Raw genomic sequence first — 15,790 nt, 5'->3', positions numbered from 1 at the left:
TCAAACGCTATCCAGTATCTACTGCACATTATTAAATGACAGCAAATAATCAAACATGATGAAACTACATTCCTTACACATCGAGCCTATCATAAGATATCTCTAGTCTCTCTAGATTAATCAAATGTCCAACAAAGGTCAGATCCTGCAGTAGAAGCATACATGCTGTTCAGGTTGATTGATCAAGGATGTCCTGTAAGTGAGGTATTGATCAGTGCCTACGGTTTGTACCGTAGTAGGTGAGGGACTGGGTCACGTGGAAGAAGATGTGTGTTACCGTAGTAGGTGAGGTTCTGAGCCACATGGAGGAAGGTGAGGGAGACCAGGAAGTTAAATGTCCAGTTGACTCCAGCTGAACAGGCGTTCCCTGTGCTCCGGGCCCACAGGGGGTAAATCTCAGAGTTGATTGTCCACGGCATTGGACCCAAACCTGGAAGTAGAGGGATGACACGGGGCTTACGATAGCTCTACAGTACAGTAACTACCCCCCGCATGCAAACAATGTTGAATCAAGATGTATATACAGTAAGCATACAAATACAGTAAGCATACAAACCTTTAAGCAAGTATACCAAATGACATCAATGCATGGTTAACGCCAAACTTGAAATGAGATCACATTTTCTAATAATGCATTTCTTTAGTTAGTAGCTGCCTCACAGTGAACGTGAGATACAGCGTAAATTGAATCTCTACATAGATCAGTGTTGCCTCTCACCTGGGGCGAAGAAGGCCAGATAGAGAACAAGACCCAGTAGGACCACCCAGGAGTAGGAGGTGGGACAGTAGTTATAGGCCCAGTACGTATGGACTCTCAGCTGGGTCGAGTTGGAACACCTGGAATAACATGGTACAAGACAGTTATTGTATTGTAGCAACAGTAGTTATGTTATGGATAGAGGGGTACTATGAGTACAGTATTATAGAATAACCACTTCTCCAGCCTTCTTCCACTAACCCCCTCCATCCCCTTCACAAACACACAACAAATAAACCCACACACAGAGCACATTCTATGACTCACCTGCCCCCTGCTGCCCTATGCGCAAACACACTCCCTCCCCTTAGTGCCGCCTGTAGCTCACCTGCCCAGGCTGCCTTCTCATTGAAGGCTGTATTGACAGATACGTAGCTCACCTGCCCCAGGCTGCCTTCTCAGTGGAGGCTGTATTGACAGGTACACACGAGGAGGCGAACAGAGCTGTGCTGTTCTCACGGTAACAGAAGCCACACCCCGGGTCCAGCATACACGGCTCACACAGCCTGGGATGACAGAAGGATTGGACAGAGATGTCATAAACAGAGACAAGATCTTTGAGGAGGTATAACAGAACACATTTACTCACTGTGAATGGAGAAGATGCTATCTTGAGCTCTTTACTCAGAATATTCTCATGTTATCAATGTCTGTGTGAGTACATACAGTATTTGTGTTTGTGTTTGTGCATCCATGTGTGGGCATGCGTGAGTGGGTAGTGTGGCGGGCATATGGCAGACCCATTTCATTCACAGAGAGTAGCTCTCATGTTTTTATTTTTCTTTTTTTTTACAATTCACCTTTATTTAACCAGGTAGATCAGTTGATAACAAGTTCTCATTTACAACTGCAAGCTGGCAAAGATAAAGCAAAGCAGCTCGACAAAAACAACAACAGAGTTACACATAGGATAAACAAATGTACAGTCAATAACACAATAGAAAAACATACACTGCTCAAAAAAATAAAGGGAACACTAAAATAACACATCCTAGATCTGAATGAATGAAATATTGTTATTAAATACTTTTTTCTTTACATAGTTGAATGTGCTGACCACAAAATCACACACAAATTATCAATGGAAATCAAATATATCAACCCATGGAGGTCTGGATTTGGATTCACACTCAAAATTAAAGTAGAAAACCACACTACAGTTGATCCAACTTTGATGTAATGTCCTTAAAACAAGTCAAATTGAGGCTCAGTAGTGTGTGTGGCCTCCATGTGCTTTTATGACCCCCCTACAACGCCTGGGCATGCTCCTGATGAGGTGGCAGATGGTCTCCTGAGGGATCTCCTCCCAGACCTGGACTAAAGCATCCGCCAACTCCTGGACAGTCTGTGGTGTAATGTGGCGTTGGTGGATGGAGCGGGACATGATGTCCCAGATGTGCTCAATTGGATTCAGGTCTGGGGAACGGGCGGGCCAGTCCATAGCATCAATGCCTTCCTCTTGCAGGAACTGCTGACACACTCCAACCACATGAGGTCTAGCATCGTCTTGCATTAGGAGGAACCCAGGGCCAACCGCACCAGCATATGATCTCACAAGGGGTCTGAGGATCTCATCTCGGTACCTAATGGCAGTCAGGCTACCTCTGGTGAGCACATGGAGGGCTGTGCGCCCCCCCAAAGAAATGCCACCCCATACCATGACTGACCCACCGCCAAACCGGTCATGCTGGAGGATGTTGCAGGCAGCAGAACGTTCTCCACGGCGTCTCCAGACTCCGTCACGTCTGTCACATGTGCTCAATGTGAACCTGCTTTCATCTGTGAAGAGTACAGGGCGCCAGTGGCGAATTTGCCAATCTTGGTGTTCTCTGGCAAATGCCAAACGTCCTGCACGGTGTTGGGCTGTAAGCACAACCCCCACCTGTGGACGTCGGGCCCTCATACCACCCTCATGGAGTCTGTTTCTGACCGTTTGAACAGACACATGCACATTTGTGGCCTGCTGGAGGTCATTTTGCAGGGCTCTGGCAGTGCTCCTCCTGCTCCTCCTTGCACAAAGGCAGAGGTAGCGGTCCTGCTGCTGGGTTGTTGCCCTCCTACGGCCTCCTCCACGTCTCCTGGTGTACTGGCCTGTCTCCTGGTAGTGCCTCCATGCTCTGGACACTATGCTGACAGACACAGCAAACCTTCTTGCCACAGCTCATATTGATGTTCCATCCTGGATGAGCTGCACTACCTGAGCCACTTGTGTGGGTTGTAGACTCCGTCTCATGCTACCACTAGAGTGAAAGCACCGCCAGCATTCAAAAGTGACCAAAACATCAGCCAGGAAGCATAGGAACTGAGAAGTGGTCTGTGGTCCCCACCTGCAGAACCACTCCTTTATTGGGGGTGTCTTGCTAATTGCCTATAATTTCCACCTGTTGTCTATTGCATTTGCACAACAGCATGTGAAATGTATTGTCAATCAGTGTTGCTTCCTAAGTGGACAGTTTGATTTCACAGAAGTGTGATTGACTTGGAGTTACATTGTGTTGTTTAAGTGTTCCCTTTATTTTTTTGAGCAGTGTATGTACAGTGTGTGCAAATTAGTAAGATTAGGGAGGTAAGGCAAAAAAATAGGCCATTGTGGCAAAATAATTACAATTTAGCATTAAACAGTGGAGTGATGGATGTGCAGATGATGATGTGCAAGTAGAGATACTGGGGTGCAAAAGAGCAAAACAAAATTAATAACAATATGGGAATGAGGTAGTGGGGTAGGCTATTTACAGATGGGCTATGTACAGGTGCAATGATCGGTAAGCTGCTCTGACAGCTGATGCTTAAAGTTAGTGAGGGAGATATAAGTCTCCAGCTTCAGTGATTTTTGCAATTCGTTCCAGTCATTGGCAGCAGAGAACTGGAAGGAAAGGCGGCCAAAGGAGGTGTTGGATTTGGCGATGACCAGTAAAATATACCTGCTGGAGCATGTGCTACGGGTGGGTTTTGCTATGGAGACCAGTGAGCTGAGAAAAAGCGGGGCTTTACCTAGCAAATACTTAAAGTTGACCTGGAGCCAATGGGTTTGGCGACGAATATGTAGCGAGGGACTGCCAATGAGAGCCAGCCAACAAGAGCATACAGGTCGCAGTGGTGGGTAGTATATGAGGCTTTGGTGACAAAACGGATGGCACTGTGATAGACTACATCTAGTTTGCTGAGTAGAGTGTTGGAAGCTAGTTTGTAAATGACATCGCCAAAGTCAAGTATCGGTAGGATAGTCAGTTTTATGAGGGTATGTTTGGCAGTATGAGTGAAGGAGGCTTTATTGCAAAATAGGAAGACGATTCTAGATTTCATTTTGTATTGGAGATGCTTAATGTGAGTCTGGAAGGAGAGTTTACAGTCTAACCAGACACCTAGGTATTTGTAGTTGTCCACATATTCTAAGTCAGAACCATCCAGAGTAGTGATGCTAGGCGGGCGGGCAGGTGTGGGCAGCAATTGGTTGAAGAGCATGCATTTAGTTGTACTAGCATTTAAAAGCAGTTGGAGGCCACGGAAGGAGTGTTGTATGGCATTGAAGCTTGTTTGGAGGTTTGTTAGCACAGTGTCCAAAGAAGGGCCAGATGTATACAGAATGGTGTCATCTGCGTAGAGGTGGATCAGAGAATCACCAGCAGCAAGAGCAATATCATTTATATAAACAGAGAAAAGAGTAGGCCCGAGAATTTAACCCTGTGGCACCCCCATAGAGACTGCCGGAGGTCCAGACAACAGGCCCCCCGATTTGACATACTGAACTCTATCTGAGAAGTAGTTGGTGAACCAGGCGAGGCAGTCATTAGAGAAACCACGGCCATTGAGTCTGCTGATAAGAATGCGGTGATTGACAGAGTTGAATGCCTTGGTCAGGTTGATGAAAACGGCTAGACAGTACTGTCTTTTATCTATGGCGGTTATGATATCGTTTAGGACCTTGAGTGTGGCTGAGGTGCACCATGACCAGCTCAGAAACCAGATTGCATAGTGGAGAAGGTACGGTGGGATTCGTAATGGTCGGTGATCTGTTTGTTATCTTGACTTTCGAAGACTTTAGAAAGGCAGGGCAGGATGGATATAGGTCTGTAGCAGTTTGGGTCTAGAGTGTCTCCCCCTTTGAAGAGGGGAACAACCGCGGCAGCTTTCCATTCTTTGGGGATCTCATGCGATACGAAAAAGAGGTTGAACAGGCTTGTAATAGGGGTTGCAACAATTTCAGCGCATAATTTTAGAAAGAGAGGGTCCAGACTGTCTAGCCCAGCTGATTTGTAGGGATCCAGATTTTGCAGCTCTTTCAGAATATCAGCTACAGTCTGAAGTTTACATACACCAAATACATTTAAACTCAGTTTTTCACAATTCCTGACATTTAATCTTAGTAAATATTCCCTGTTTTAGGTCAGTTAGGATCAGCACTTTATTTTTAAGAATGTGAAATGTCAAAATAATAGTACAGAGAATGATCCATTTCAGCTTGTATTTCTTTTATCACATTCCCAGTGGGTCAGAAGTTTAAATACACTCAATTAGTATTTGGTAGCATTGCCTTTAAATTGTTTAACTTGGGTCAAATGTTTCGGGTAGCCTTCCACAAGCTTCCCACAGTTAGTTGGGGGAATTTTGGCCCATTCCTCCTGACAGAGCTGGTGTAACTGAGTCAGGTTTTTTAGGCCTCCTTGCTCGCACACGCTTTTTCAGTTCTATAGGATTGAAGTTAGGGCTGTTAAGTGGAGCAGCACAGGGGAAGCCAAGAGTAGACCAGGAAACAGGGATGAATGAAGCAAGATATTTATTGTAACACAGGGAGAGATGAAGTGCAGATCCAGGGAAGCTTGGATGAGTTGTAAGAAACCAGATGTGGAGGCTGAGGTTGGAGTGAACAACTTTGGAAGTATGCTTGGGGTCATTGTCCATTTGGAAGACCCATTTGCGACCAAGCTTTAACTTTCTGACTGATGTCTTGAGATGTTGCTTCAATATATCCAAATACATTTTCTTCCTCATGATGTCATCTATTTTGTGAAGTGCACCAGTCCCTCCTGTAGCAAAGCACCCCCACAACCCCAGTGCTTCACGGTTGGGATGTTGTTCTTCGGCTTGCAAGCATCTCCCTTTTTCATCCAAACATAACAATGGTCATTACGGCCAAACAGTTCTATTTTTGTCTCATCAGACCAGAGGACATTTCTCCAAAAAGTACGATCTTTGTCCCCATGTGCAGTTGCAAGCTGTAGTCTGGCTTTTTTATGGTGGTTTTGGAGCAGTGGCTTCTTCCTTGCTGAGTGGCCTTTCAGGTTATGTCGATATAGGACTCGTTTTACTGTGGATATACATAATTATGTACCTGTTTCCTCCCTAGGAGACAGAACGCATATAACGTATACAAACACCTTATTGGGAGGGGCGGGTTGCAGGAAAGTATATTTAGATCGTAAGTGGAAAGTGAGATTAAAATAGAAAAAATATATATACGAAAAAAAAAACGATGAGACCGACTATTTACATGGGACAAGACGGGACAAGACAAACACACGTCCGACTGCTACGCCATTTAATGACAGAACAGCAGACCCAAGTCTGTCTTAAATGAGTCTGTCTTGTTTGTTGCAGCTGTGAGTGACCAGAGAGTGTGCTGGTAAATATAGACTGGTGTTCAAAACATTAGGAACACCTTCCTAATATCCAGTTTCACCCCCTTTTGCCTTTAGAACAGCCTCAATTCATGAGGGCAAGGACTTTACAAGGCATTGAAAGCGTTCCACGGGGATACTGGTCCATGTTGACTCCAATGCTTCCCACAGTTCTATCAAGTTGGCTGGATGTCCTTTGGGTGGTGAACCATTCTTGATACACACAGGAAACTGTTGATTGTGAAAACCCCAGCAGCGTTGTAGTTCTTGATACACTCAAACCGATGCGCCTGGCACCTCCTACCATACCCTGTTCCACTCAGTGCTTTCGGAAAGTATTCAGACCACTTGACTTTTTCCAAATTTTGTTACGTTATACAGCCCTATTCTAAAATGGAACGGGGTATGGTAGGAGGTGCCTGGCACACCAGTTTGAAAAAAAATCCTCAGCAAAAAAAAATCCTCAGCAATCTACACACAATACCCCATAATGACTAACTGAAAACAGGTTTTTAGACATCTATGCTAATTTATTAAACATAAAAAACAAATACCTTATTTACATAAGTATTCAGACCCTTTGCTATGAGACTCAAGATTGAGCTCAGGTGCATCCTGTTTCCATTGATCATCCTTGAGATGTTTCTACAACTTGATTGGAGTGCACTTGGAGTTTTCCAAAAGGCACCCAAAGACTCTCAGACCATGAGAAACCAGATTCTCTGGTCTGATGAAACCAAGATTGAACTCTTTGGCCTGAATGCCAAGTGTCACGTCTGGAGGAAACCAGGCACCATCTCTACAGTGAAGCATGGTGGTGGCAGCATCATGCTGTGGGGAGGTTTTTCAGCAGCAGGGACAGGGAGACTAGTTAGGATCGAGGACATTCTTGATTGGCCCAGCCAGAGCCCGGACTTGAACCCGATCGAACATCTCTGGAGAGACCTGAAAATAGCTGTGCAGCAACGCTCCCCATCCAACCTGGCAGAGCTTGAGAGGATTTGCAGAGAATAATGGGAAAAACTCCCCAAATCAGGTGTGCCAAGCTTGTAGTGTCATACCCAAGAAGACTTCATGCTATAATCGCTGCCAAAAGTGCTTCAACAAAGTACTGAGTAAAGGGTCTGAATACTTATGTAAATGTTATATTTCATTTTTTTGTTTTTTCATAAATTAGCAATAAATTCTATAAACCAGTTTTTGCTTTGTCCTTCTGGGGTATTGTGTGTAGGTTGATGAGGAGGGAAAAAATATGTAATCAATTTTAGAATAAGGCTGTAACGTAACAAAATGTTGAAAAAGTCAAGGGGTCTGATTACTTTCCGAAGGCACTGTAAATATTGTCTTACCCATTCACTCTCTGAATGGCACACATACACAATCCATGTCTCAATTGGCTCAAGGCTTAAAAATCCTTCTTTAACTTGTCTCCTCCTCTTCCTCTACACTGATTGAAGTGTAACATCAGTAAGGGATCATATCTTTCACCTGGATCCACCTGGTCAGTCTATGTCATGGAAAGAGCAGGTGTTCCTGTTTTGTACACTCAGTCTACATGCTGTGTAAATTAGGACAGAGAGTGGCTCAGTCATTCAGAGGGCAGACAGGGTCTCTTTCTCTCTCTCTTTCACCCTATCTCTCTCTCGCCATCATTTCTATTAACAGAGACCCAACGCCTGCAGCACTGTCGCTAATAGAGTCTGTTGTTGCAGTTAAAATGAACCCCTGGTAGAATAAAAATATGACCAGAGCAGAGATATTGGAATAATCTGCTAGGTAAGTGTTCAGAAACATGTACAGCATGTACAATTAATATGGAAATAACATTAATTTAATCCTAGATGGAAGAACAGGGAAAATGTATTAAGAAAAAAACCTTGTAAAATGTTCATTTGTTTTTGTATTTATTATGGCTCCACATTAGCTGCTGCCTTTGCAGCAGCTACTCGTCCTGGGGTCCAGCAAAATGAAGGCATTATATATTTTAAAAACATTACAATAGAATCATAACATATTTCACAACATTAAGTGTGTCCTCAGGCCCCTACTCTCCTACCACATATCTATAATGTGTGTAATTAGTGTGTATGTTATGTGTTTACTGCATTCATGAGTTACTTGATGTGGAATAGAGTTCCATGTAGTCATGGGTCTATGTAGTACTGTGTGCCTCCCATAGTCTGTTCTGGACTTGGGGACAGTGAAAATACCTCTGGTGGCATGTCTCGTGTGGTATGCATGGGTCTCAGAGCTGTGTGCCAGTAGTTCAAAACAGACAGCTCGGTGCAATACCTCTGTCAATACCTCTCACAAATACACGTAGCCAGGAGAGATTGACATGCATTTATTAATGTTAGCTCTCTGTTGTCGTGACGTGACCATCATTAATCTGATGACTGTTATTTATTGAATCAAATTAATTATGTTTAATTGTTACCCAATTAAATTAATCATGTAACAATTAACTCATTAGGGAAGATATGTTGTTTTTTTTTAAGAGAAGAGATGTTTAACAAGTTACTATCTCCCGACTTAAACTCTAAAGATATACCGATATCTCTTACATCAATAACAGTCAAGTATTCATTAGTACCTCATCAGTCTCATTCTGAACATTGCATAATCTGTGGATCCGTAAGAACCCTAGAATACTAGCGCTTTTGAATATTCAGGACTACACACATTGATTTAATCATTTATTTATTAACTAACTAAATAACAACACAGAATACCATACACACTTACATGAGGTAAAAGTCCCTAGTGGACTGATACGATATGACGACTTGTTACACAATGGAAAGGGGGTGGGAAAAGACAAAGAGAGGGAGAGACAAAGAGAGTCAACTTATCGTACATGTATTTGGAAACTACACTCACAGTAACCAGAATACTTAGCACCCTAACCACCACTCATTCGGATTAGAAATGTAATATATAATTACACGTAGCCACTACCCCGTCTATGGCTAGTGGCTTGATGTGAGGCTCTGGTTGTCCACCAGAGGTCACAATGTCCTTCTTAGTTGTAGAGCTTCTCTGCTTGAAGTGTTCATTAGAATAGTTACTTCAGACGTACCAACAGTTGTATCAGAGGGGATGGTCTTCCTTCCCCCCCTTGTGTCTTTAGTAAAAAAAATGTAGGACCATTTTTTCATGCACCACTGCAGACTGTGAATGTTCTGGTCTAGTCTTTACCTTCTTCACTTGTGTTGAGAGTTTCAGAGTTTCTAATCATTTCGTAACGTTCAGCTCCCACTGTACGTCGGCTGGTCTGTAGAGTTTAAAACATTTTCAGCTGTGTAGCCACTGCTCCACGCTGTCTGGTCTCAGTACAAAGTTTCTAACCATTTCAACGTGTGGACCACAGCCTCATGTCTTTTTGGTCTTATAGTTTTAACCATTCGTGACGTCTGGTTTACACCGTCCGTCTGCTTGGTCTCAATGGTTGATTATTCAAGGTTCAGCTCCTGACCACTTTACATGCCAGCAGCAACCCGGCAAGTTTTGGTCTGTATGTTGATTCTTAGCGAGTCCTTTTAAGCACTCTGGCCAAAGTGGCGTTCCGTCATGCGGTCACGAACTCTGAGCTCACTTGGGCATGGCTACTAACTGGGCACAGTTTATAGGAAAATCAATTATCTCATTTATAAGGCCAAAATCACATTGCTATCTTCACAAAAGTATTTACACATTTAATAATATATTTTAGTCAATTTGCTCTATTTCCACATTATTCATTACAATATTTAGTTGAGGTTTAGGGTTCAGTGAATGATTTGTTCCAAATACAATGCTTTTAGTTTTTGAAAAATTCAGGATGAACGAAGTCCTTGCCACCCATTCCGATACTAACTGCAGCTCTCTGTTAAGGGTCGTGGTAATTTCAGTCGCCTCTGGTAGCTGTCGTGTATAGTGTTGAGTCATCCGCATACATAGACACACTGGCTTTACTCAAAACCAATGGCATGTCGTTAGTAAAGATTGAAAAAAGTAAGTGGCCTAAACAGCTGCCCTGGGGAATTCCTTATTCTACCTGGATTTTGTTGGAGAGGCTTCCATTAAAGATCACCCTCATTAGTGACCATGCTTCAATTCATGGTGGATCAGGTTCATACTGAGACATTTTTTTTTACTCCTGCACTAAACAATAAAGTGATGTGCATATGTCAATGTTACCTTCAGAACATGTACAGTGCCTTGCGAAAATATTCGGCCCCCTTGAACTTTGCGACCTTTTGCCACATTTCAGGCTTCAAACATAAAGATATAAAACTGTATTTTTTTTGTGAAGAATCAACAACAAGTGGGACACAATCATGAAGTGGAACGACATTTATTGGATATTTCAAACTTTTTTAACAAATCAAAAACTGAAAAATTGGGCGTGCAAAATTATTCAGCCCCTTTACTTTCAGTGCAGCAAACTCTCTCCAGAAGTTCAGTGAGGATCTCTGAATGATCCAATGTTGACCTAAATGACTAATGATGATAAATACAATCCACCTGTGTGTAATCAAGTCTCCGTATAAATGCACCTGCACTGTGATAGTCTCAGAGGTCCGTTAAAAGCGCAGAGAGCATCATGAAGAACAAGGAACACACCAGGCAGGTCCGAGATACTGTTGTGAAGAAGTTTAAAGCCGGATTTGGATACAAAAATATTTCCCAAGCCTAAAACATCCCAAGGAGCACTGTGCAAGCGATAATATTGAAATGGAAGGAGTATCAGACCACTGCAAATCTACCAAGACCTGGCCGTCCCTCTAAACTTTCAGCTCATACAAGGAGAAGACTGATCAGAGATGCAGCCAAGAGGCCCATGATCACTCTGGATGAACTGCAGAGATCTACAGCTGAGGTCGGAGACTCTGTCCATAGGAACAATCAGTCGTATATTGCACAAATCTGGCCTTTATGGAGGAGTGGCAAGAAGAAAGCCATTTCTTAAAGATATCCATAAAAAGTGTCGTTTAAAGTTTGCCACAAGCCACCTGGGAGACACACCAAACATGTGGAAGAAGGTGCTCTGGTCAGATGAAACCAAAATTGAACTTTTTGGCAACAATGCAAAACGTTATGTTTGGCGTAAAAGCAACACAGCTCATCACCCTGAACACACCATCCCCACTGTCAAACATGGTGGTGGCAGCATCATGGTTTGGGCCTGCTTTTCTTCAGCAGGGACAGGGAAGATGGTTAAAATTGATGGGAAGATGGATGGAGACAAATACAGGACCATTCTGGAAGAAAACCTGATGGAGTCTGCAAAAGACCTGAGACTGGGACGGAGATTTGTCTTCCAACAAGACAATGATCCAAAACATAAAGCAAAATCTACAATGGAATGGTTCAAAAATAAACATATCCAGGTGTTAGAATGGCCAAGTCAAAGTCCAGACCTGAATCCAATCGAGAATCTGTGGAAAGAACTGAAAACTGCTGTTCACAAATGCTCTCCATCCAACCTCACTGAGCTCGAGCTGTTTTGCATGGAGGAATGGGAAAAAATTTCAGTCTCTTGATGTGCAAAACTGATAGAGGCATACCCCAAGCGACTTACAGCTGTAATCGCAGCAAAAGGTGGCGCTGCAAAGTATTAACTTAAGGGGGCTGAATAATTTTGCACGCCCAATTTTTCAGTTTTTGATTTGTTAAAAAAGTTTGAAATATCCAATAAATGTCGTTCCACGATTGTGTCCCACTTGTTGTTGATTCTTCACAAAAAAATACAGTTTTACATCTTTATGTTTGAAGCCTGAAATGTGGCAAAAGGTTGCAAAGTTCAAGGGGGCCGAATACTTTCGCAAGGCACTGTATATTTTATTTTTACCCCACTTTTCTCTCAATTTTGTCATATCCAATGATGATCTTGTCTCATCGCTGCAACTCCCAAACTGCCTCGGGAGAGGCGAAGGTCGAGACCGCTTGACCCGGAAGCCAGCCACACCAAAGTTTCGGAGGCACTGCAGGCACCCGGCATGCCACAGGGAGTCGCTAGAGCGTGATGAGACAAGTAAAGCCCCTCCGGCCCCTCCCATAACCCAAACGATGCTGGGCCAATTGTGCACCACCCTATGGGACTCCCGGTCACGGCCGGTTATGACACAACCTGGGATCAAACCCGGGTCTGTGGTGACGCTTCAAGCACTGTGATGCAGTGCCTTAGACCACTGCGCCACTCGGGAGGCCCCCCAGTAATATTCAGAATAGTACGGCATATTCAGTATTGAGTCAGACAGTAGACTACAGTGCAGATAGAGTACAGTATAATACAGTAGTAGAGTAGGGAGTACTCACAGGTGTCTGTTGCAGGTGGAGTTGACCATTGAGGGGTCAGTGGGGTGGAGGGTGACAGGAGGGGTGTGTTGGGCAGACAGCAGAAACCCAATGGCCAGCAGAGACAGACTCAGACATGTACCTAGGAGAAACAACACAGTCATACACATACAGTCTAACCAAACAGTGTACTGCTTTAGACATAATATGGGTTACTACTAGTGTCTGTGTAGTTACATGCATTACAATTTCACATAGATTTTAATGGAATTACATGGACTATCTGTGAAACGTATACTGTGATCCAATATCCCTATTCACATACACTAAATGTGTCCCTGAATCATCTTGATCCATGCGTTCATCTTTACCCTGACCCTCTGACCCTTACCAATGATGCTCCCCAGGGTGAGTTTCCTGCGGCCAACTCTCTCCACTAGCCACACCCCCAGTAGGGTGAACAGAAAGTTGGTGAAGGCTGTGACCCCAGCCAACCAGATGGCCACCTTGTCATCCCGCACTCCCGACATCTGCAGGATGGTGGCGCCGTAGTACCTGCACAAAGAGGAGGTGTTCCATCAGTCAAAAAAACAATGGAGAAAGAGAGAGAATTTGGCCCATCGAGATATAATGTATCTCTATGGTGGTGCCGCAGTACCTGCAAACAGAGGACAGGATATGGTCATCATCAGACACCACATGGCTACCATGTAAAGAGAGAGTTTGGCTAACTTTGACACTAGCTGGACGCCATGTTGATGCACAAAGACAATAGGGTGGTGGCCACTATCTGGCCATGCTGGAAAGAAGAGCCAGGTAGTAATGTCCTTCTGGAATGGCCATCTACAGACTATTGAGGACAGGACAGGACACCCAAAAGTCATTTCAATTGTGTGTTGTATTGCATTGGATTGTCCCTCTCATGCCAATAAAGCTTGAGAGAGCGAAACAGAACTAGGAAACAGATTGAAAGAGACAGATCATCATGTGCTAATGATTCTCTCCATAGAGAAGAGGTACACTCCATTATGCTCTTTAGTTGAGTGACCACCAATCAATCACTGGTAAGGCAATCAACCCGAAATAGACACAATGAGCCGAGTCTCCATCCCCTTCACTCGTGTCTGCATGTGTCCCAAATGGCACCCTAATCCCTAAATAGTGCACTACTTTTGACCAGGACCCATAGGGCTCTGGACAGAGGTAGTGCACTATGTAGGGAATAGGGTGCCATTAAGGACGCAAACACTCTGGTGTCAGTGTCTAATTAAAGTGCCACTTTTCTGCCTGGAGGATGCTGAACTCTTCAACTAGGCAGATTACACCTCATCAAGCTCGACAGACAGGGCCTCTAAACATTCTCTCCTTGACTTGCTTCATTGCTAGGGCGCCAGGTGATAGAGACGGGGGAGGAAGATCCTAGCCCTGTGGAACTTGTAGACGCCCAGAGAGCTGCTCAAGGTAGAAGTTGACACCGATCTAGGATCAGATTACCCTACAGTGGCTGACAAAAAGAACTCGGACCGCATATCAGTGGTTAAGGGAAACTACACCGCTCTCTGATCAACCCTCTCCCTGCCTCACAAGGCAGCATCCCAGCCTCTGTATAAAAACACTGTCTGCTCTCCAGGTTAAATGAGAAAATACAGACAGTCGGAACGCAACGCAACGATTCGTACCAAAAAAAGACGAGAGGAAAACATTCATTAAAAAAAGTGAAAAATAAAAGGCATTCCTTTGCTTTCTCTCTTGCTCCCTCACTTTGTCGCTCATTCTCTGCAGAGAGCAGTGAATTAGCATTTTGTTTTTCCATCTCTTAAAAAGCATCTGCACCCGTCTGCTCTTTTTCAAAACAAAACACTCCTACCGATTGCCTATTTGCATAAATCTTTCCTATATGTAAGTCAGCCAACATGTTTCTCAACTTGAGACTAAGTTCAATACTTCAGAGTTAAAGTACAGGTGTAAGGGGTCACGAGGACCACACACAGGGTCAATAAAAGTCAAGCAAAGCTCACAGCAAGGGCAATAACCACATGCAGCGATGTAACATGTTGGGCGGAAGGCAACAAAGCCGCCTGATTTCTGTCTCGCTTCTCAGAGGCTTTCAATCTCAGTATGCATCTGCCCACACACACACAGAAACACAGTATGACTGATAAGGGGTTTGTAGTAGCATCGGGTGTAAAAGCTCTCTGCAGTAGAGGCCCGCTAAGCTCCATCTCAGGTCTGAATCAGATTGATTAAGAAGCAGCAAGGCCAGCCGGAAGGGAAGCACAGCTCACAGCTAACCAGCCCAGTCAGCTACCCTCTGCTCTAACAGAACACAGCATCACCACCACACCACATCCACAACAAACATGATATAACCAGCTACAAAGAGTGCTGTAAATAAGTGTACTTTGAAACACTTCCAACATGGCATCCAAATACTGCCATAATACAGACTATTGGGTGGAAACCACATGGTGCCAGTGAAAAATCATAGTCTCAAACAGAGTTTGCCAAATTGTGTGTATCTTTAGGCTCTGGGTTCATTCCAGAAATGTGGAATAAAAATGATTTATTTTTGTGGGCGAGACCCCCTCGCAGGCCACTTGCAGAGGGAAGAATGAACCTTCCCCAGACTCTTCTAACGATGAAGCTGCAGGTTCATTCTTGGACTCCCGGGGAGCTCACAGCCCAATTATATAAATGACACTGCCCACTAAAACATTCTGCTAACAACGTCCATGTGGCCCTCTATCACAGGTGGTGAGATGGACAAATGGCGATGATACTGTAGATTGTAGATAATAACAGCCTGTGCTAATTGAAATGGCTGTGCTCAATTTGTAATTAAACGTAATACATTTTAGACCAGGGTAACTACTCTGAACTGGACACAGATGGCAGTACAGATGTCATTTGTCATTTCTGATCAGTCTGGAAGGTCTCAGACACTCAATAAAGCTGTCATTCATAAAAACAACATTCAAATGATATAGCCTATGTATGACGACCGGAGTGGGCGAGAAGTCTGAAGCCAAAACTGCTATTAATCCAACACAACTAAAAAACACCCAGGGTTTTTGCAGTAAGACTTAGGGCTGTTGCAGAGACCGTATTACCACCACACCGGCAGTCATGAGTCAAGACC

The 15,790-nt window shown here is 43.9% G+C and overlaps 1 protein-coding gene across 1 annotated transcript in view; it reads right to left on the bottom strand.

Annotated features, from left to right (window-relative positions):
* The window catches only part of LOC110500277 (proton myo-inositol cotransporter), a 63,281-nt gene that overhangs the window by 2,725 nt on the left and 44,766 nt on the right, over positions 1-15,790 (bottom strand). The window contains exons 5-9 of the mRNA XM_021577567.3: positions 13,043-13,206; positions 12,673-12,793; positions 1,138-1,263; positions 719-837; positions 278-430 (exon numbers count right to left, since the gene is read on the bottom strand). Of these exons, the coding sequence (XP_021433242.3) occupies positions 278-430; positions 719-837; positions 1,138-1,263; positions 12,673-12,793; positions 13,043-13,206 (683 nt within the window). The remainder of the gene's footprint in view (positions 1-277; positions 431-718; positions 838-1,137; positions 1,264-12,672; positions 12,794-13,042; positions 13,207-15,790) is intronic.

The sequence above is a fragment of the Oncorhynchus mykiss genome, chromosome 21, assembly GCF_057628025.1.
Source record: "Oncorhynchus mykiss isolate SJ-2025 chromosome 21, ASM5762802v1, whole genome shotgun sequence".
Lineage (NCBI taxonomy): Eukaryota > Metazoa > Chordata > Actinopteri > Salmoniformes > Salmonidae > Oncorhynchus > Oncorhynchus mykiss.
Note: the sequence above shows the minus strand (reverse complement) of the source record. Positions and strands in the feature narration are given on the sequence as shown.